We start from the raw sequence: 23585 nt of genomic DNA, 5'->3' as shown, positions 1-23585 counted from the left end.
GCTGAGTCTCTGGCACAACTGGGGGGTGAGGCACACAGGCAGCTTCTCGGAATCGGCTCGACCACAAGGAGCAGGGAGGATTGGGCAAGTTTCAACAGGGATGTGGAAAGCAATTCTTCATCAGGTTGCCGAGAGTATGGCAACACAAAATGGAGTCATGTGGGTCATTTTAAAATACAGTTCAACAGTCCCTCCTTTTGCCATGCAGAGGCAACATTCAGTCGTCATCCAGGTCAATGTCCATCATCTCCTGGACCTCTTTCTCGATCATCATCATGGCATTGTGATGGTGTGAATTTACTTGTTTGTGTGCCAAAGAGGTGGCACAGAGCCCACACAGTGCGGGCACGCATTGAACACAGAGGCAGCAAGAGAACAATGCGGCTGCAAGGATTGCAATGAAAATCATTATCTTCCATCCCCACCGAGATACAATGCTCCAAAACCAGCCTGTTAGGGACCATGATCCCTCATCCTGATGAATGTCGGAAGCAATCTTGTGGAGCTTCTGGATTGCTTGATAAACTGTCGGTGCATTGTCGGGGATGTAAATACAGCAACTTGTTTTGATCAATGTGCAGACTCCTTCACGGTCCGCCAGTACTATGTCAAGCGCCATTCTGTTTTGTAAAGTCATGAGGCGGTCCGCTTGAAGTTCAGCCGTGATGTTACTGAGGGCACCGGCAGTTGCGTTGATGGTGGCGTCTACCACCCTGGTGAGATGTCGGAGATCGCGACTATTGACCATAGAGCCCCAAAAGGGGAGGAACCCTTTAGCAAAGTCACCAAATTCTTGGCCAGCTGTGTCTTCAGTATCAACCACACCTCTCTTCTGGATGTGGTGTTTTGCATCGGCTGTGTAGGTGGGGGGGGGCAACCAAGCAATGTAACAGGTGCCTGCCCAAGACTTGGGTAGCCAGGTGTAGGCCTTGTTCCCACACACAAAGTACGTGTTCAGTGAGGACACCAGAGCTGGGAGAGTCGAACCATTGAGCTGGAGTGTGTAGGCACAGTCACTTTCTCCCACCCATACTGTTCCACTGCTCTTCATGCAGTATTTCCCGGGATGTGGGTAGACAGGGAGATCTCTGATAGGTGGCAGTCTTTTCTTTCCCCCACCATTGTAGATGTTCGATGGCTAGAAAGACCCATGATTGTCCTCATATTCATTCTTTTCTGCTGAATCTTTATTCATGCTTGGCCACTCCGCAGCCATGATGTGGTGGAATGCTTGTCTGCTACTGATCTTTCCCAGGGATCGTGTGGATGTGTTCACCTGAATAGAATGCATCAAAGAACACAGTGTACCAGCCGTAGGCCGAGCCAGCTCGAGAAAAAGGAGCAGGAATCAGGGACATCCCAGTGCTTGCAGTATCGGGCAGCAACCCACATACCCAACAGTTTGTCGTGTTCACCACAAGCTGGTGCTGGTGTAGCATTTGAATGAAAGTGTTGTTAAAGAAACCTGTCCTTCTGTTTCTCTCATCGGTGGGTAATGACACATGTTGATGAGGCGATTCTGTAGTGGTAGGAGGCTCAGATGTTGCAAGGGTAGCGTGTATTACCCATCCGAGGCAGGCCAGTCCCAGTGAAATAGTCATTAATACGATTAGACAGATCGAGTACCGGCCACGTATTGTCTTCATGTACTCTTGTTTCTTTATTTCTTTGCTCTTCAAGCTTTCAGTGTTCATTTTGTTCATCGTCTGCTTCACTTGGTCTTCCCTAGTTGCTGCGTGTGATTGGTGGTTGCTTCACTGGTCAGTGATTCCGGCGGCCCTATTGGCACGTTCCGGTCCGCTGTACCGGCTCCGGCCAAAAGAGAAAAATTTTAAAAAAAATGCGCCAGATTGTATCACAGCCCTGCAGTGGTTTGTCGGACCATGTCAAGCAGAGGGCAGATACCCTTGTCTCTTTAGTCCTTTTTTCTGGGTTGGAGGTTGCACCGGGTGGACCTGGGCGTTGTCTGATCAGGAAACAAAGGCTCTGGCTGTTGAGTGTCCCGCAACCTCAGATGCGGAGGAACGGCAGATTGCAGGATGTCGTCGTCCTCTCGTTCAGATGAAGCCCACTCAATGTTGGCGTCACTGAAGGGTACAAAGCGCAGGACTCTTTCACATTCGTCGTCTCCCAGGCCTTCCTTGACCCACCAGTCGTATGGTAGTGGTAGAGGCACCTTCTTGCAATGCACTCCGTGGACCCAGTATTTTCTTCCAGCCACCTTCACTGCAGACCTGGTAGCCAGCAACACTTGCTGGGGCGGCTTCCACCTCGGCTCCAAGTTCTTTGTTCTCTGGAAGTTCCGGATGCAGACCCCGTCACCGGGCTGGATTGTGTGACCAGGGCCCTCTGGTTTGGGTGGCAGGATATCTTGTACCTGACGATGAATGAGACGTAGGTTAGTGGTCAATTCATGTAAATGATCAATCAACAATGGGTATTCAATGTCAGAGTACTTCTTGGGGAGGGGTACTCCCCAAACATTTGCTGGCCGACCAAACACTATTTCGTACGGAGATAGCCCGGTACGAGAATGTGCCGTGGCTCTAGTTGATAGGAGGGCAAGGGGCAGGGAGTCCGGCCAAGACAGTCCTGTGTCAGCCTGGATCTTTGCCATTTTTAATTTTAGTGTTCCATTGTGGCGCTCAACCAAACCTGCTGACTGGGGGTGATTGGCGGCATGGAATTTCTGTCTGATCCCCATCCCTACACACACTTTCTTCATTATTTCCCCTGTAAAGTGGCTTCCGTTGTCGCTCCAGATAATTCTGGGCATCCCAAATCTGGGAAAAAATTCTTTCAGCAGTATTTTGGCAGTGCTTATAGCAGTGTTGTCTTTAAGGGGGTAGGCTTCGATCCACTTACTAAAGGCACACACAACTACCAGGACATATTGGAGATTGTTGCATCTTTCCATCTGTATGTAATCTATTTGGAGAACTTCGAAAGGGTAAGATGGGGGTGCAAAATTCCCAGCAGGTGTCGGTGTGCCTTTTCCGGGGTTATGCATCAAACAAATCATGCAATGCCTGACTAACCTCTCAGCATATTTTGGGATGTGTTTGTTTTGCCATACCGGAGCTAGCAATTTGCAAATACCTTTTGCACTAATGTGAGCTGGGCCATGAGCCATAGTGACCACTGGCAAAACATAGGCATTGGGTAACAACCATCGCTGTTGTTCAGACAGATCAGTCCAACAGCCATTCTCATTCAATAGGCCTGTTTGCTCTTCCCAGAGAGCCTTTTCCTCTCTAGTCGCCTCTGCCTGTATTTCCTTCACATTCTCAATAGTGTCCTCGTGCATCCCTTTCTCCGGTACCCAGTTTGAGGGGCCAGCTACATACATACGAGCATAGACATCTTTAGCTGTCATCTTTGCAGTCTGGTCAGCAAATGCATTACCCCTTCCTATGTCATCAGTTACTTTCTTGTGGGCGCTACATTTGATCACAGCTATCTTTGAAGGAAGAGTCAATGCTTCTAACAGCCTGCTGATCAGATGACCATGCTTTATCTTAGTACCGTGAGAAATAAAAAATCCCCTCTCAGCCCATAGTCGCCCAAAATTATGGGCCACGCCGAAGGCGTACTGGCTGTCAGTGTAGATGTTGATGGCCATCCCTGTACTTAGTTCACAAGCTCTGATCAGTGCTACTAACTCAGCAGCCTGGGCTGATTGGTAAGGTATTCTCTCACTCTCCACTACTGTCTGTAACGTGGTGATGGCGTAGGCAGCAGTTGTGCTACCATCAGGGAGTCTAAAGCAACAACCATCCACATACAGGGTACCATCAGGGTCAGTTAGGGGTGTGTCAGTCAAACCCACACGGCCTTTAGTCTCTTCCTCCGTCCGAAAGACACAATTGTGCGGATCAGAATTAGTGTCATCATTAACATAGGGTAGCAATGTGGCTGGATTGAGCGCAGTGCAGCGGCGGATGGTGATATGACTGGCTAAGAGAGTCAATTCATATCCGGACAAACGTGCACTAGTAAGGTGTTGGGTTTTTGTCCTATTTAATAAAGTGTCAACTGCTTGAGGGACCATAACTGTAAGTGCAGTATCAAGGACCAGACCAGCAGATTGGCGAATGGATATGGCAGCAGCAGCTGCTGCCCTCAAGCAACTGAGTAGTGCACGGGCCACAGGATCTAAGACTGCAGAAAAATATGCACAGGGGCATTGTCTGTCACCAAAACGCTGTGTTAGCACTGACAATGCACAACCATCATGCTCGTGTACAAAAAGAGTGAAGGGATTCTGATAACTAGGGGTGCCTAGCACCGGGGCCGAACACAAAGCTGTTTTCAGTTCTTCAAATGCATGCTGGCACTCATTTGTCCAAGGGAGTGGGTGAGGAACATCTTTAAGTGTGAGGGTCAATAAAGGTTTAATGAGTAAAGAAAAATTGGGTATCCACTGGCGGCAGTAGGAGGTGATACCAATGAAAGCACAGACCTCCTTCTGCGTCTTTGGTGGGGGCATTTTACTGATGGTTTGTATTCGTTCAGGGGTGAGGCGGCGTCCCTCCTTTGACAGGAGATGACCTAAGTTGGTCACCTCATGTCGACAATATTGGAGTTTGGATAAAGAAACTTTGTGATTGAACTGGGCCAGATGAAGGAGCAATTTCATTGTAGCTTCTTTACACAACGCCTTGGTGTCTGCTGCTATAAGCAAAACATCTACGTACTGGAGTAGTGCTGTACCTTGGGGTAGGGTCAGGAAATCAAGTTGGCCCTTGAGGGCCTGACTATAAATTGAAGGGCTCTCTGTATATCCTTGTGGAGCTCTGCAGAACCGGAAACTCCGTCCTGCCAATGAGAATCCAAAAAGGTCCCTACTCTGTTCATCAACGGGTATACTAAAGAAGGTGTTTTTTAAGTCAATGACAGAGAAAAAACATGCAGACGGGGGAACCATAGTCAGCAGGGTGGTGATATCTGGGACCACAGGAAACTGTGGAACTACTATTTTGTTTACCTTGCGCAAATCAATGACAAAACGATAAACAGGGGGCTTGGAAGGATTGTGCGTTTCAGGACAGGCAAAATTGGGCTATTGCACACATTTCCTCTTGTCTCTTCACCTACACCCTTGTCAACAAGTTCAGAAATGATCTGGAGTAATGCCCTTTCCCCTTTTTTGGGTATTTTGTATTGGGGAAGTCGGGGAGGGCAAGCATTTTCCTTCAGGGTAACAGAAAAGGGGGGTATGGACAAAAGGCCGACATCAGTATCACCTTGGGCCCAAAGATCAGGAGGGACATTCTGAAGTTCCTGGGGAATTGGATCTGAGGAGGCTAAATATACTGGGTGTGTGGTGGGGGGACCCATAGTGATGTAAACCCCATCAGGAGAACAGTATATTGTTGCATGTAATCTTTTTAATAGATCTAAACCCAACAATTTTTAGCCACATGTGGAAGTCAAAACCAAAGGGGAATCAACTGTGTAGGGTCCTATCGTTAGTTCCAGTGGTTGTGAAATGGGGCTAGATACTGGGGTGCCAGAAAACCCTACAGAAATGTTATTCGCGCCAGACAAGGGGGCCCCAGGGACTTTGGACCTAGCAATAGAACTTTTGGTTGCACCAGTGTCAACCAAGAATTTTTCCGTAGAGCCCAGTGTTGTAACATGAACATACGGTCCCTTCTGGTCAACAGGAATAGGCATGGGTCCCTTCTCTTGTCCTTGGCAATCCTAGTGGAACAAAAACCCAGTCCCTTCTTCAGGCTTATTATCCTCAGTAAAGTAATTGCGGTCCTCATAATTAGCAGTATCAAATCTATTCTCTTGCATAAGGGAGCGCCTGTCCTGTAACTGTGTTCTAGGTCTGCCTCAGCCTCGTCCTCTCTGGGGATGTTGTCCTGTGAAGAGGTCAGTGGGGGCAGAGTTGTTCTGGGCCAACAAGTGACACTTGTCGCGCCAATGACCCTCTTGGCGACAATAAGTGCACTGGTTGGGTCCCAGCGGCGGGCGAGGAGTCACAGGAGCAGGTCTCTGAGCTATTCATTGAAACTTAGGGGCACCTCTGTTTTGGGTCCGGGTCGGGTATGCTTGTTGGAGTAAGACCTTTGTCTTTAAGTCTTTAGTCTTTTTATCCGTTCTATCTCGCTCTTCATTCTCCCTATTCTCATAGTACTGGGTCATTGTCAAAATACCAGACGGGGTGGACATGGGCCATGCACTTTCTGACATTTTGAGCTTAGTCCCAAGTTCTGGCAACAGATTAGACACAAATTTATCCACAAACAGTCGCTGTCCCCCTTCTGTAGTCATGTCCTGTCCACTATAGTCGTTGAATGTGCTTTCGAATCATGTGAAAAAGTCAGAGACACTTTCATCTTTCTTTTGTTTGCAAGCAGCTAATCTGTCCCAATTAATACGGTGGGGTGTCAACATCTTTTTCATGGCAGTAAGTATCTGGGCCGGAAGGGCCAAGATCATGGGATCGGGTTTCTCACCGCCAGTTCGAGCTCTGTCAGCTTCCTCAAATTCCTTCCACGTATGGCCAAATTCTGTTTGATCATTATGGCGTATTTTGGACCATACTTCAGTCGGTACTACTTGTCCCATTAACATATCTATATCTGCTAAAGTCATTACGCAAGATTGGAGTGTATGAGTCAATTCCTTATAATAACCTGCTGGATTTTTACGCGGGTCAGGCAATTGATTTTTAAGTTGGAGGACGTCAGACCTTTTCCAAGGGAGATGGACCCACATCTGCCTAAAACCTGCCGGTATTTCAGGGTTGCCATCTGCGCCAGCAACGCGGTCTCTCCAAACAGGCTGTACCTCCCTCATCGGGAAACCCTTATTTAACGAAACACCAGCTAAGGAGTCTCTGTAGGCTACTAACGTGATTAGATCGCATAATAGTGCTGGGCCCTAAATGTCCCCTTTTTCAACCTTGTGGCGAAGGTCAGACAGACCTGGGGGTGGACCTGATTCTACAAAATCCTCCCACATTTGGATCAGTATGTCACACATTTCACAAAAAATGTCAATCCGTTGAATGCGTGTCCACTGATCCATTGTCATCCATATATCCTGAGCGGTGTACATAGTGTTATTTTCCATCCATACATGAGCTTGTTGACTCATAGCGAGTTGTTCCTGTGTACCACCTATCAGTCTGCGCAAGGTGCATCATCTGGGAGTGGGTGGTCTATGCGGAGTTACATAAGGGATATAATCACGGACCACTGACCATGCATTCGCTAATAGCCCTGCACTGGGGGAAGGCGTCAGATGACTGTCAACAAGAAATGGGTTGGTTGCAACGGGAGTTAAAGGCAAATTAGGTTGGACAGGTACGGGACTAGTGGAAGGTGCAACAAGGGGAAAGGAAGGGTGGACTTGCATTGGTGCGGTGGCCTGGACAGTTGGGGTGTTGGGAACGAGTGGCTGAGGTATCGGATGGACTGTGTCATGGGCAGGGGCAACAACTGGAGCAGTAGCGGGAGTCAATTGGGCCGGATACATGGCGGGAGAATAAGGGGAAGGGGTGTTCAACATCGAGGCCATGAGAGAGTCATCCTCCTTGTCCCGGGCATTTTCCGGAACCTTTTTTGTAATGTAACATCCATCTATCTGCATTCTATTTAATCTATCATGTATTACTATACCCTCTTCTATTCTCTGATTATCATGATTCTGGGCTTTCTGAATCACACTCATACGCATTATTTTAGCTTCGTTCTTTTTGAGTTTGATTTCTTTCTGTTTGGACTCCTTGCGCCATACCCGAAAGGAATCAAGCATTGCAGGCCTAACTTTTCTCTGAAACAATTTCTCCTCTAAATTATCTAATACAGGAGGCTCAAACCTACCATATATTGGCCATTGCAATTCAGTATTACCCTTTGTATACTTGTGCCAAAGTGAAGAAAACATAATTGGGCCAACACCATGTTTAGCATAGTCTTCATGATTAGGGGTCCCCAAAGGAGGAATCGGACAAGATTCCTCCAATGCGGAGTCCTGTGTACAATAACAACAACATAATTTCCGGAATTTACTAAGTCCAGGCATCTCTAGATGTGTATCCTGGATCCAAACGTCAAAGGGTACAATCGAATATTTACAGCCAATAACTCTGTTTACCCCTTGGCTTCGGCTTTTGCAAAAGTCGAATCAAATACCAAAACCAAAATACAATTCACCAAAGAAGTGGGCCACTCTTACCTGACCGTTAATCTTCCGTCACACGGCAAGTGTCACAAAGGTCTCGATCTCCAAAGACTAGGAACCGGAACTGGGGCGTCAGTGGGGGCCGCAGTCAGGTGGCCCACTGGAGGGAGGAATCACGCAATCGGAGACCTCGGGCCCACAAAGACAATTTTCAGCCAATGTAGTGGCGCGCCTCCCTTGGAATTCGATCACGGACCCCTCACGACCACCAAGCTTGATGACGACTACCGAACACGCCCCACGTTTGGGCGCCAGATTGTAGAACCGGCTTTTTGGAGACCCCCCCACTAGGAGAGTCAAAGCCAGTGGTGCAGGGGACACCTTAAAATCTACGGGTTCTTCTTGCTCAAATCATACATTTCCAAAGAGACCAGGACAACCAGCCGTGGAGGGAAGTAAGTTATTTATTAGCTCGAGCTAAGGACAGAGGTCCCAGAATGGTACAAAGACAATTCTACGGAGACTGCTGTTTTACTCCCCAGCTTACACATATTTATAGTGCTAGCCACGCCCATTTGTACAATACACAGTTCCACATTTTGATAAGTTCCTCATTCTGACAAGTTCTTTGTCAGTCTTGTGGTGCAATCGTGGTCAGGGGACATCTGTTCTCTGATTGCACAATGTCCACAGCCCGTGCTTCCTTGCCCAACTGGTGTGGTCGTGGGGCACAGCCTCGTGCTTCCTCTATTAGTTGGTGTGGTCACAGTGCACAGCCTCGTGCTTCCTCTATCAGTTGGTGTGGTCACAGGGCACAGCCTCGTGCTTCCCCTATCAGTTGGTGTGGTCACAGGGCAGCTGGCCGTGACAGGGTGAGTTACCAACAATGGACAGGATGTGGCTGAGTCTCTGGCACAACTGGAGGGTGAGGCACACAGGCAGCTTCTCGGAATCGGCTCGACCACAAGGAGCAGCGAGGGTTGGGCAAGTTTCAACAGGGACGTGGAAAGCAATTCTTCATCAGGTTGCCGAGAGCATGGCAACACAAAATGGAGTCATGTGGGTCATTTTAAAACACAGTTCAACATCTCCAATAGCCACCAAATGGAATCAAATGAGAAGGTCTTGTTGCTGAAGACCAGTACTTCAATCTTATCAGAGTTGAGCTTCAGGCAGTTGGTTTGCATCCAGTCTACTACCATGGTATGGCAGTTTAGGAAGTTGGTTCTGGTGGTGTTTGTCTTGTTCATCAGAGAGAGGAGGAGTTGGGTGTCATTGGCATAGGAGATGATGGTGATGTTTTGTGATTGAATGATATTGGCAAGCGATGCCATGTATATGTTGAAAAAAGTGGGGCTTAGGGACGATCCCTGTGGGACACCACATATCAGTTTCTTGAAGGGTGAGAGTCTGACCCTTTGGGTTCTTCCAATGAGGAAGGAACAGATCCTTTTGGGAGCGGATTCTTGTGGGCCAATATCATGGAGTCTTTTGATGAGGGTTTTGTGGGAGACAGTGTTGAGGGCCACGGAGCTGTCGAGCAGGATGAGGGCCACTGTTTCTCCTCAGTTCAGGATGTTCTGAATGTCATCGGTGGTCGTGATGAGTGCTGTTTCAGTGCTGTGGTTCTTTCTGAATCCTGATTGTTTGCTGTCTAGAAAATGGTGAAGTTCGAGGTGGGTTGTGAGTTGCTTGTTAATGGCCTCCTCAATCAGTTTGGTGGATAGGGAAGTAGAGAAATAAGTCAGAGTTGCTCAGTTAATTCAGGTCGGCTGTCCGCTTCTTACGCTGGGTGTTGATTTCTGCAAATTTCTATTCATCTGGGAAAGTGGCGGAAGTGATAGAGGTGTTGATGCTGTGGGTCAGAGTGGTGGTGACTGGTGATTTTCCCAGGCTGTACATGTGGGAGGGGACACGGGTCCCTTGGGGCCCCTGAGTGGATGGTTCTCATGATTGCTCTGCGTTGTTTCTGGTGACGGTTGTCCATTCGGTCAGGTGTCTGTTATGGTTGGTGGCGGGTAGATTATAAATGAATTCTCTGGGGTTGGGATGATGTGTGAAGTTGCAGTGGAAGTCTGCAATTTTTCAGTGGAAGAAATCAATCTGCAAAAACTGAACTTACTCATACCTTGTGCAGAAAATTAAATCATTCTGTCACCTGCTTCTTGTTTCTTTTCACCAATCATATCAATACTTGCTAATGTTCCAATAATTCTACAGTCAACAGTCAACCAACACTTCCACCAACCAAAACCACTCATTTAATCTTTCAGATAAATCAGTGGCCAAATCAACACAGATGAAGGAAATTGTGTTGATAGCCGAGATCCATCATAAACCCATGTAAGACTTTGCCACCAGAACACTGCAAGGCAATTTTAGAGTACTGCCAATTTCTATTACAGCAATCTGACCACTAATCAACAGCTTACAAGACACTTTGCAATAACCTAGTACTTCACACAAGATATAGTGGAAATTTGATAAAACACAACTTATATTTGAAAACTGATTTTCCAAGGCCATCCACAGCTGGCTTACGAGGATTCAATGTTTCTCAGAGTGATTCTTCCGAAGTCAATACTCTGGAAAAATCCTCAAGTGCATCCTTCCACCCTCAAAAGGATAGCACTTTTTAAATAAACATTTTTATTGATAATTAAAAGTATGGCAACTTGAGATTAGAATGATCACAATCCTTACAATATACATCACAATGATATCATCATTTGCAACAAAAGTACAGTAGTTAATATTAGCAGTCACCACGAGGTAAAGGCAATCCAGCCTGTCCATATCTTGTAAATGGTTGTGTTGTTAAGGTTTTTGTGTATAAGAGGTTCCTGTTAGTCCCTGGAGAGTGGCTAAGCGCTCCCTTTGGAATTGATGTTACTATATGTGAGTGCTCTTTTTTACATTCTTCTAAAAAGCGTGTTGGATAGGCTGGTCATTTTCCTGGTTCCAGCTTTATTCCCCACAGAGAGAATTTGTTAATTTCCCCCAGGATTCGGTCAGCCAACTCATTCGATTTCCATGTTGTCTTTGTTGCTTCTGGGCTTTGTTTGTCAAATGTAGATTGAAATTCGATTGCAAACAAATTTGTTGAGTTGATGTCTTCCAGTCCTTTAATTGAGTGGATGGGCCTCAATATATATCTTTTATTTAGAGTGTCCACTCTTCCTCTGAATTTGTATTCTGGGACAAATAGAATAATGTCTGTCTCCTTTGAAGTGGTGGCCTGGGTTTCCTGGAGTGAGGATGCTTCATAATGTTTGACCCTGTCAGAGAGTTGGTTGTTATTTTCGCTATTTCAATCAACCACAGGGATCGCCTATCCCTAAGCCTACTGGAACAATTTAGGAGACAAATTAACACTAATATTACAACCTATAATGTTACGTTAGGACGCTACAGAGATCAGGTTGAAAGAGTTGTTAAATAATAAAGGCAGTTACTGATTGAGCGGGGATTAACCGAAGCCAATCTCATACAACAGCCTCTAGAACTTCTATAGTCAATGTATGTGATCATTTCATGGGTCCAAGTGGGTCAGAAGGGTTAAAATCGGCCACCATTCGCATCTCATCAAAGGGGTCACTCCAAGACCAAGGTACTTCTACTGTAGCGGGGGCCCCAAGGGTCTTAAGCCTAACCCAAGGCCCACTGGTTGAAAATGTTACTTGCAGAGAATCGCAGAGGGAGGCTAGTGCCGAAAGATCTGCTGAAAACGGAAGAGTGATGCCTACAAAGCACCATTCAGGACAGATACGCAGGGGAGATCAAACAATCCCCAAATCTGAACTCCCGCCAGCAGACTGTCCATTTGTTTTAATTATGGTGAACGTACCCGTCCTAAAATTAGACCAACAAGAATTGACCGCCCAGCTTCTGGATAAAGCTAAGCAGTGGTTAGCAAAGTTTACAGGAATGAGCTATTCCATACATGATCATATAATTATGGCCAGAAGAATATACTGGGTAGGCTCAGCATCGAAATCCTTTGATGGTGAATGTGTTGTACTACATTTTGATAACTCACATATGGTAGGTGATTTGCTATCTCAGCTTCTTTCAGCCCCTTCACTGAGCTCACTGATATACACCGTACCTTGGGTTTCTTCTATAAGACATCTCACATACAAAGATCTAACACCCAAAGTCTATCTCTAGAGGGTAACCCAGGGAGGAATTAGCCAATTGTGAGGGCAAATTTAGGCATCCTTACCTCAAATAGATTCTCTGCATTAGAAAACATGGATAGTTGTGACTGAATTATGCCCCCCACCCAGTTAGCCAACAGCTTAAACCTACAGGCGCTTAGAGGACTGTCCCTATGAATGTCCCAATAGTGGAAATTCAAACAGAAATTTTAGAATGTAGTGATGGTGTATCTATACCCATCCCCACTCTTAATGATCCAAAATGATCCAAAAGCAAATGCGGCATTAATGAGAAATGAAATTATACACTACTCTAGTGGAATATAGCAGGGTATAATAATAAAAAAACATAATAATGATTGGCATAAAGAATTACTAAATTACCAGATCATATGCCTACAAGAAACATGGGAGGTGGATCCCTTTAATCTAAATGGGTATCATTTGTTTCAAACCCCAGCACTTCAATCTAAAAAGGGGAGAGCTAAAGTAGGTTAATCAACATGTATGGCGAACACAACTATGCTTAAATTGGTGACCTTTGCTTTACTTGCATATTTGGGTGGTATATTGTAATGCTAGCTCTAATTTAATGATAATAAAAAGAAATAATGATAATTTTGTGAATCCATTTTCAGTGATAAAGGACCTAGAAAGGATCCTGGAGGAGTTTAACTTCCAACACCCAAAACCATTGCATCTTATCTGGGTTGGCGATTTTCATATAAACAGATGCCGGAGAGAAGATTTCGGGAAATGTGGGGTAACTGGCCATGACAATGGACTTAATATTCATTTCTCTCTTTCAACATATGGAAATGCTTTAATCAACCTCCTAATAATTTGGCAGTTAGAAATCAGATAGATCAAATCATGCTCTTATCATTCCCACCTTTTATAGGGCAGGGCATACCTCATCAATTGATCATATAATAACCTCTGCCAACTATGGATGTAACTCCAATAGGATAAAGATCGAGATGATAGAGTTCAGCGATCATGCGATAATTTCAAGTATGCTCCCATGGAAAGACCCAACAATAAAAAGTGTGGTACAATTACTCCTAAATCTATCCTCACAACAAGAAATGGATACTCCTTAAGATGGGATAAAGAAGGCAACATGAATCTATTTATTAACTTCATATCTAATAATTATAATGAGGTCTGGATGTGTTTAGAGCCTATTGCAAGTAGACATCAGGTAACCAAAGAACATGGTGAGATCTTAGAAAGTATTAAACTTCAATTATCCTGCCCAATACCATTAAGGAACCAGAATCTAAATCGATGGTTAAAGAAGAACTGTTATGAGGCTTCCGCCGATCTCCGTAAAGCATTAAAAACAAAGCCTAGGTATAAAGATTGCCTGAAAACTCTTAGGGCCATATATAAAACAACCAGAGAAAATAGAAAGAAACAGCCAAACGACAAGGCGTGGGAGAAATTAAGGCTAGCCTCACATAGCAATGACAACAAAGCCTTCTGGAAAGTCATCAATAATCCCCTCCTGCATTATGAGGGCGGCCTATCATTGCATGTACATATAGATGAGGAAATATGGTTAACTATTTCCAGAGTATCTTTCAAAAGAAAGATAAAGATACCTCAGAAGTGTTGTATGCAGCTGCAAGGGATATTCTCCTGTTGAATTTAAAAATGGAAGAGATAGACCTTGCCTTAGCACAATCGTCGAGTTTAAAGGCAGCAGGCCCAGACGAGGTTCCTGTGGATATTTTTCTTATTAATAAATTACTATGGGTTCTCCTACTCACATTTGTTTTTAATGCAATCTTTAATCATCCCGGTATTCAAGGGGAAAGATCAAATTTAGTAGATTACCATCCTATTGCTATAATAGATAGCCCAGCAAAACCAATGGGATGGTTATTGTTGAATAGACTGGAAGACTGGGTGGCTGAAAATAAGATAGTTGCAGAACTTCAGTACAGATTTAGGAAGGGGTACGCTGGATCAGTGCTCTAACCTAACCTTACTAGCGGCAAAATACACCATAGCTAAACAAGGCCACCTTTATATGGCATTCATAGACCTATCTGCGGCATTTGATCATGTAGCCTATAACAAATTGGGGCCCATCATGGAGGTGATGGGTGTGGCACTGCGATAATCAGCTTTATTAGGCAATAATACTAAGGAGCAACGATGATGGTCCGCTATGGGAAACAGGGAATTTACCAAACCTTTTAAAATTGAAAAAGGAGTAAGACAAGGCTGGAAAAGGACAATTGTGCAATTAAATCAGCTCATCATAAAAGATATTATGAATCTAGATCACATCCTTAAAATCCCATTGTTATTTTATGTCAAACACACACTTATTTCTTTGGGACTGGATGATCTTTATGAAAATCCAACCCATTGTGAAACGTTTCCTAAATCAAGATTAAAAGAACTCTTTATGGCCAAAAGTGCACAAGACAGAATGGACAGAAACTAAGAAAAAATCTCAATAATCACATATTACGCTTTACCCTCTGTTTTATACGAGTCTTCATCCTATCTCACTTTTGTTGAAAATCCACATCACCATTACATTTTGACACAATTCCACCTAAATTATGTCCCATTGATGTTGGGGTATTCTGCAAATTCATATTCATGGAATCAGCTTTTGGTGTGTCCATGTGATGCCAAATGAAAGCAGTCGATCGTACGTATTTTTTGTTTTTGCTCGTTCTATGCGATGGAGAGGAAAAAGTTTATTGTCCCATTACTAATGAAATTCCGCATCTGAAACTGCATGGCAGAACTTCTCGTTCTTCACCAACTAGAAACTCCATTTGTATGTTTTGTGACTGTTTCATTTTTACAGGCGGCTATAAAATCTCGTAGGGCTGTTATTTCTCTAGTAGACTAAGGTGATATAAACAAAGTCAATTAAGAGATAAAGTGTAAAAGCATAGATCAGCTCCTTATGCATTTTGAGACTTCCTTTTGCTAACCATTATTGGTTGTGGTGAGTGTCCATTGAAAGAACAATAGAATTTGGATGTAATTATAAATGATGGCCACTATTGACAATACATCTTTTTATGGTGTAAAGCGCTGTAAGAATTTTAATAATGTGGTTGTGAATTAACAGATCCTAAAGAGTACTGGTAATGCTGCAGGATATTTTACACCCTGTACAGCACTATTTTATGCTTCATGTTTTTAATTCTAATTTATTGTATTTTTCTATTCACTTTTATGCATTTTTAATGCAAAATAAAGTTTCGCAATTGAAATTTAATTGATGAAAGAATGAATTCCTCCACTGTGTATTTCACCCTATTTCTTTTTCCAGGAAGCAACCTTCAAATCATAAGTCAGTATTTTTTATAAAACCGCGTATCAGCCATGTATTACTTGATTTATGTAAATGGAGACAATTCATACTCCTGTACTGAGAGTGAGCTATATGTACAGTCACATTTCTTTAACATTTTATGTTGTTCAATAAACATGTACATTTTTTTAAAATATGAGTCATTGATAAGGTTACAAAGCATTCTGTGTGATTTTAACACTTGCAAACAGGATTGCTATTCAAACACTGCTATATATTGCTCCTTATAAAGTTCCAGCATCTGTTTTACAATTTTAAAAGATGATATTATTCTGAAACTGCAAATAGTATTTCTTTTCTCATTTAGAAATCACGATCCATTAACTTAAGTATGCATTGAATAATTTTAGTATATATTTCTCTAAATGTTTTTGCTGCAACTTGTGCAGCATTAGCTGACGGTTGCATGAAAGCGATTGAGATCTACGAACTTAAATCTCTTTGGGACCTATTATTTTGTTTTGGACCTTTGGGTAAGGTACTTACATTCATTCTTTCAAGAAATGCTTGTGTGTTGTGTGATGGTATCTAATGGGTTATCATGAACTCAATATTGGCAAAGCTTACCACCAATATAGTTGGCAAAATAACACTTACCACGTCCAGGGTCGTTTTAATTTGCAAGTGGTCATGTGATTCCTTTGACAAATTCTTAGAATTTCTATGCAAATTCAAAAACAAGTATTTTAGATGCAGTAGATACGTTTCTAAATCTACCATTAACAAATATTGCACACATTTCATCACTATTCAGTGCTCCTTTCCATCTCCTTTTCAGAAAATGTGAATAATTCTTTCTAAACGTCAATGTAAGTAATCTATCTCTTGTGTAATGTCTCTAGGAAAGAAATGCATAGGATGTAATATATCTGACCCCTACATTTGGCAATCCCCCTTTTCCCAAACTGATTGTAAAGATATGTTTAATTCTAAAACAAAACACCCTGTTCACTATAGTCATTCAAAAATGTAAGTGAATAAATCATTTTGTTTCTAGAAAGAAACACAAGTTAGGTTTGCTTAATTTAGTTATATAAGTAAGTGTAAGGACCACATTTTGTTGGTATCTTTAAATACAAGAATATTGCAATGAATTCAGGTTCACTCTCCTACATTGGAACAGTGCAGTGTTCCCACTGAAAAAATAGGTAGACGTGGCAGTGTGGCATTAGATATATATAAGAACCGATTGGCATATCAATTCTAAAATACAAATGTTTTTAGCTGTTCACTGTAAGACGAGGATCTACATCGTCCACGGAAGGGTGAAAATTAAAATCTGAAGCAGGTTCTATACGGTGCTTTCAACCCAGTCACTGATTAATGGTCCAATTGATAATATGTCATCTTGGTTTAATGGAAATGTGTGTGGCACTTGAATAGAGTCTTCTGGGCCCAGAATATGATACTCTAAGTATTCCTATTAGACACCATCTTGCAGCGAGGTGGCTATCAGGTTACCCTGAGAACATTAAAAACAAGGCTTGTGAGTCTGTGTAGACCTTCGTGCTTGTTGAGCTTCCTTGCTGCAAAACCAGGCACCTCAATCTCTGCAACATATTCTCAGGGCACTATCCTTACTAAGTGCACCACCATTGTCAGCCAAAGTAGGAACACGATAGATGTCAGTTCTACCTGAAATAAGTCCAGGGAGGCATGGCATAAATCGCAAAGGCATTCCTGAACTCTACCCATCTATTTTGTTGTGAGTTTTAGGGACAATGTTAGTAAACCTATTGCACCGTTCTTCTTTAGATGATTAATTGATCACAAAAGTCTCACGTTCTGATACAGAATCTTGTGGCTTTAGCAACATGTCAGTAGGTTGCCTCAGTACAGGTGTGATACTGATATTATCAAAATATCTTCAGACAATTTAGTGCTTACTGCTTCATGCTCTGGTCTCGGCCTGGCTTACTTTTTATTTAGAGGGGGTCCTGACTGGAACTCACTTTTGTGATTCTCATTGTTTGCAGCAGCTTTGGAAGCAGTACTAGTTGACTGTTTAGCATGGACCAGATGATGCCGTTTCACTGAATCAATAGACACCAAATGCTTCTTTTTTTCCCTAGGTAACAGTGATCAGTTCCCTTTGTTGTTAGCAATGGTACAAGCTTTCGATAGACCAGAAAAAACTCTTTCTGCTTTCCCAATCACTCTGCCAAGAGCTCTCCAATCTTCCACAACAACCCAGTCACAGCAGATTATGAAGCAACACTGTTAGCCTTACTGATGATTTTTCAGGTTAGCTTCAAATTGTGTAAGAAATCAAGACACAATTGATCATAGAAATTCATACTGTTTAGCAATACATGTCTTGTCATAATCTTTGTGTTATATATAGGTTGTTTATCCAAGGTGTATCATTACTTACTACCTTCGCTGTTAAGATTTGCTTAAGCATATTGTTGGGTCTCAATATGTTATTTGTATTATTAAAAGAGTTTATAGTGGCCATACTTGATGGATGTTTGAGTTACTGGCAAATCTCACAATGCAATACATATTGTCTAATTTGTTTAGGCATTATGGAACACCAGTGACACTCCTGCAAAATGTGAAGTGTAGACTTCATTGCACACTAAGCTTATTCCTTTATGTGGTACTTTTATAAAATGTCATAAAATTAAATAGGTTTGATTTTTTGGGATCTTTGGAATAGTGATTCTAAGGAGCCCATCTTGTCTCAGGCAGTTGTTGTGCTTCTTTGGAAAGCAAGGAAGTGGTGCTTCTATTTGTGAGATGATTGGAAAGTTAAGAGTATTTCTGGGTCCATCTTGATTTGTGGCTGCTTATGGAACATACTTTGGATGTCTTCATTTGTATGGTAGATTTTGCAACCTGATCAGCAACTGAATTGCCTTTGTAGAGGATTCCCTCACTGTGCTGGTCCAGCAAGTACTGGACGTCCACCAATGGAAGCTGTCTCTGGAAGCCAGCAAGATGTATCCAGAGCTGTTTACCTCTTACAGTCTTCTTCATGAGTCTCTGCAACCAAGGGATTCCCAATGTTCTAAATCTACATTATACCTTCGGGCACAACAAAGAATAGTTGGATACTAATAATATAGGCAAGGAAGCATTAGCTTTCTGCAAGGCTAGGAAGAGAGTATGTAGTTCTTCAATTTGCACTGTTGAATCACCCAAGAGCTTTACATGTGTATGTTAAATTTTACATTATAAATTTCAAGCATCTCTTGCGCATCTCTACAAGCCATTGAGTACTACTATTTATTGCCCACTGCAGGGTGTGCTAATACATTTGTGTAGAAGATCAGGAAGTGTTTGCTGATACTGAAGAAATTCCTATGGTTTTAATGTTGGATCTTACACAGATTGTACATGTGTACTAGCCTGACTCACTTTCCATTACACCTAGGGCACATGTAAAGAATGGGCATCGGTATGCTTGCTACTGTGGCAGCTTATCAGGAGGCTGCCACCTGAGACAGTGACTCACGTTGTGTTCTTTGGAATGTTTGGTATATTCAAAGTAAACTTTATCTTTTTTTTTGTTGTTGTCAGTTCCAGACATCTTTTTACTTGCTTTTCTGATTTACTTCTGTGTGTCATTTAAACTGTTTCTGTTATTGATTATAATACCAGTGAAAGATGCAATCATTATGTTAAATATCTTTTTCCTTTTAAGTTGCTACATTGTAAGCTTCAAATACATTTGCTGTATAATCCAGACTTTTAATAATTTATCTTTTCATTCAATATAGGTCTAACATCGAGAGTACATGGGCTCACACCTGCCACTGAGTAGACCTCCACTCCACACCAGGAACAACCCTTCAGTGAGAACTCCACTCCTGCAAGTCTGGGTGATGAGGAGCTGGCTGGCCCACTGGTCTGCCTGGGCAGACGGCTCAAGTGAGTCTCACCCGACCCAAACATCTACACCTCCCAACCCAGCTATTACTACATCTCAGGCCATGGATACCTCTACTTACTGTGTCCAAAGCAATATCACCCCAAGTTTGTGCCCCCCAGTCCTGGCTGCTGGTCAGCTGACATCATCACCACCACAAGGTCAGCCAGGAACCACTGGGTCAAAGTCACAGGGTAGTGGGAGTAGGGGTCATGTTAGGGAAAATGTGGGCCAGCAAAGTGAGGTCACTGGGTTAACTGTCACCAAGGCCACCATCGACCAAGTCTTGCGATCCCTCCATCAGTCCCAAGACATGATGGGCCAGGTCCTTACAGAGCTCCGGGAGCTGAAGCAGTTGCAGAGGGAGCACAATGTTCAGATGGAAAATCGCAACTCCAATCTGGGGTCCCTGACAGGGGTGCTGCATGACATTTGCACCCATATATGCAGGGTGTTTCCTGCACCATCTTCCCCTTTCTGTGGTCCAACAACATCTGGGCCAACTACATCTGCCTCAGCCACAGAAAGGAAGGCCTTGCCACAAGAGGCAACACCTGTACCCACCTCAGTCCCTGTGACTGTGGCTTCACCAGTCCCCTTCAGGAGCACACATTAATCCAGAGCACCAGGAAAAGATGGCAAGACCTCCACCACCATCAAAAGATGCAGAACCTAATTTCCTCCATTGTGTGACTACCATTCACTCTGAGGACTATTTTCTGGACACATTTACCTTTCAGATGGCAGTTGTATTTTGGACATTTTACTTCAAACAATGTTGCCTCTTCAATAATAGTTTAATTCAAAATGACTGACTTTTTCAAATATTGTTGGCATTTTGGTTTTCATCCTGTGTTAGTCTATTTGGTTGTGTTTAATAAAAGCAAAACTAACAAAGTCAAAGACTGTGGTTGTATGTCTTTGCTCTATTTATTTATCATTTTCCTTCCGCCATACATTTATTTTAAAATGTAAAAAAGCAAATGTTAGTTAAATCGTAAATGAATTGCAAGTAGGTAATGTTTCTCTCAATTTTCAACCATGACAACAAAATACGAATAACAAAAACTGATCAACTAGTATTATATTACATTTGAAAAATATTTGTTCTTTCTAAAACATAACCAACCATACATAACAGTGCCATTTTTGCATTTCCAGTTCCAGACTTTGCCACCATTGTTGCACCGCGGACTGTGATTTGGCCCACAGTGCTGCCCATTTCTTCCTCGCGGCCGCCATACAGCCCGCAGCACCTCCCTCTTTCCTTCGGGCACGTCGCAGTGCTGCATGGCGGCCCACTGTTGCCATTTTGGCATCGCTGGTGTGTCCCGTGGTGCCTGCTCTTTTTTTGTGTCGAGCACGCTGCATACCTACGCGGCGGCCCGTTATCTTACAATTTCCATGACGGGAATGCCGCAGGTCCAGTTTTAGAACTGCAGCTTCCTGTTTTCAAATATTGGGGCACTATATTCTTACCTTCCTTTCACTGGATATATATTTCTTTCTTCATTTCTTCTTGGGGCCATCTTTGCATTACCATGATTCCATAGTCTTCTTCCCAGAAGGCCTTGGGAAGTATCTGCTCTACCAATTTAAGATGGCGACCTTCCTATTCCCTCCACTATCCTTTTCCTTATCCAAGATGATGGTTACTTCCTTCCTGTTTGGTCACTTCCTGTTCTGTTTGGTCATTTCCTATTCATGGGTTTTTAAAGGGCTGGATCCTTCATTTCCTTGCCTTGCAACACTCTTTGCTCCTGCTGGTGTGTCCTTGCTCCTGTTGGTGTCCTGTGCTCCTGCCTGGTGTATCTGTGATTCCTGCTGGTGTACCTTGTTCCTGATTATAGTCTTCTATTCCAGTTTGGATTTCTTGCCTTCTAATTAATCCTTACTGGTAGCTTCTTTCCTTCCTTTTCATTCCTGGAGTCCCACTTACATCAGAGGTTTTTCCCTATGGGTTTTTTCCTCTTGGGACTCCTTTTGGAAGGCACGGTCTGCTTTGACCTTTTTTCTTGTTGGCAGCACCATGGCTACCAGAAGGGGTCGCCTTTACCTCAGACAGACCAGAATCCTCAAGAACCAAAGTCAAGAATCTCTCAAACATGCCAGAACCAGTAAGAACACTACAAGCCATAACAACCATGGAGGAAGGGGATATAATCAAAGCAATCAGATTCTATAGCCAAATATTATTGTGTTATGTCATCAGCTAGAGCTAGATCTTCTGCCTCACAATAGGAATTTCACAACAATAAGACCAAGAGTCTAAAATCCTGGAAGTCCTCAATTTGGTGGCCACAGGTGTTTTCCAATACACTATTGTAGTATCGGGCGAAATGTCACAACTTACTTTAAGTAGTGTGCCACAAGGAGTCCTTCCTATAATGATGAGACACATCTACCGCTTCATACACTTAACTGTGAAGAGAGCTTTCTATACAGGATGTCAACTACCACATGTGGTTACAGCAAGTCAAACAGCATATATTCACTTGGTGCCAACATTCAACAGAAAACCAGTCCAATGCAATCTTCAAAACTTTCATTCAATCACTGTGCAAGTTGTCTCAGTACAAGATATGTATACCCAAAGTCTGTGTTTGTCTTCCACAGGATCAACCCACGTTCCCCTTATACTTTGCTACAGCAGATTATAGCAGCAAATGTCACTACATTAAAATGTCCAAATGATGATGACATGGTGAAAAATCCAAAAAATATCAAAATAAATAAAATCATGTAATCACATTAGACACATAACAAATAAGTACTTTTAAGGACATATTTTCTTAGAACAACCAAAGAAAAGCATTCTAAATGAACGCAGTAGGCAATGTGTAAACACTTGGATCAACAAACATCTTTGGTCTGGATTTCATCAACTTGCCCTTTCAGGAAAACGTTCAGCACAGACTGTTCTCATAAGATTAAAAGGTGATTTAACCTTAATGTCATACTATGTAAATGTATACTTAAATTCAGGTGAAGAAGTTGTCCATACCATCTTGACGTACATCAATTCCTTCTTCTTCACCACTATCATCTTCATTTGGCATTTCAATATCCTCAACCAATGTCCTCCATGGTCTCCATCCTCTGCAATGTAGGGGATGTTCCGTCGCAGGACTATGTTGTGCAACAAACAGCAGGCCATGGAGTTTTGGCACACCTTATCGGGTGAGTAGAGGAGGGCTCCATCAGTCTTGTCCAGACAGAGAAATCTGGCCTTCAGGAGCCTAAACACCAACTCCATTGAACTCTGTGTTTTCCATGTGTCTCATTGTAGCGGACTTCCCCTGGCGTTGGTGGATTCATGAGCGGTGCCAACAACCATTGTCGTTTAGGAGAATCGGAGTCTCCTAAATGGAATAAAAAGAAAAGAGCCTAAATATGTAACACACTTTGAGATCATTTGCCTTGAAATTACCCAAACAATATTATGTCAGATTTTGCTTACCAACAAGCCAGGCCCTCTCAGGTACTAGTTGCAACATTTGAGTTTAGTGTGTCCGGGCAAGAGTCTGGATTTTCTGGTTGATTATGATAAAATATCCAATTGACGCAAGTATATCAAGTGATACTGGTGAGGAGTTTGTGCTTTTATTTGTTTGTCAGAAAAAAACAAGGATGGCACAGCAACACGTGTTTCGCCCTCTAAACGGCCATCAGGCCTAGGGCTTCTTCAGGGCTGAGCAGGGATAAAATCGCCATAAGAATTCATAGCACCCAGTCAAGTGGGACATATAGTTAGTATATGAGGGTTTGTTAGGTGGGAATAGAGGAGGAGGGGTGAGGAAGTGAAAAGTTGTTGAAGGAGACCAGTGAAAAGAAAGGGGGAAGAGAACAGAGTTACAATATGAGAGAAGGGCAAGGGTAGTTACCGGAAATTAAGGTGTAGTTGCAAGGAAAAGTATATGTGTGGGTCAATGGAGGATAGATATTATGTGGGGGTCAACATAAGTGATTGGGGTGGTCATGCAAGGAGCGGTTTGGTGGTGTGGAAAGAGGGGTGGATGTGACAGCGGTATTAGGATCATTTAGAAGGTGAGGGAGG

At 43.1% G+C, this 23585-nt stretch overlaps 1 protein-coding gene across 1 annotated transcript; it reads right to left on the bottom strand.

The window, feature by feature from the left end:
- Window positions 1-217: 217 nt before the first annotated feature.
- LOC146784104 (endogenous retrovirus group PABLB member 1 Env polyprotein-like) lies at window positions 218-1051 on the bottom strand. The gene has a single exon (XM_085632899.1). It carries the CDS (start codon window positions 1049-1051, stop codon window positions 218-220), a length of 834 nt encoding a protein of 277 aa, XP_085489025.1.
- Between the last annotated feature and the right edge of the window lie 22534 nt (window positions 1052-23585).

The sequence above is a fragment of the Triturus cristatus genome, chromosome 11 (assembly GCF_964204655.1).
Source record: "Triturus cristatus chromosome 11, aTriCri1.1, whole genome shotgun sequence".
NCBI lineage: Eukaryota > Metazoa > Chordata > Amphibia > Caudata > Salamandridae > Triturus > Triturus cristatus.
This window is presented reverse-complemented; position numbering and strand designations above follow the sequence as displayed.

Bases quoted from the DNA above. Each gene is read 5' to 3' on its own strand.
- LOC146784104 (XM_085632899.1), bottom strand. From the start codon at position 1,051: ATGAAGAGCAGTGGAACAGTATGGGTGGGAGAAAGTGACTGTGCCTAC.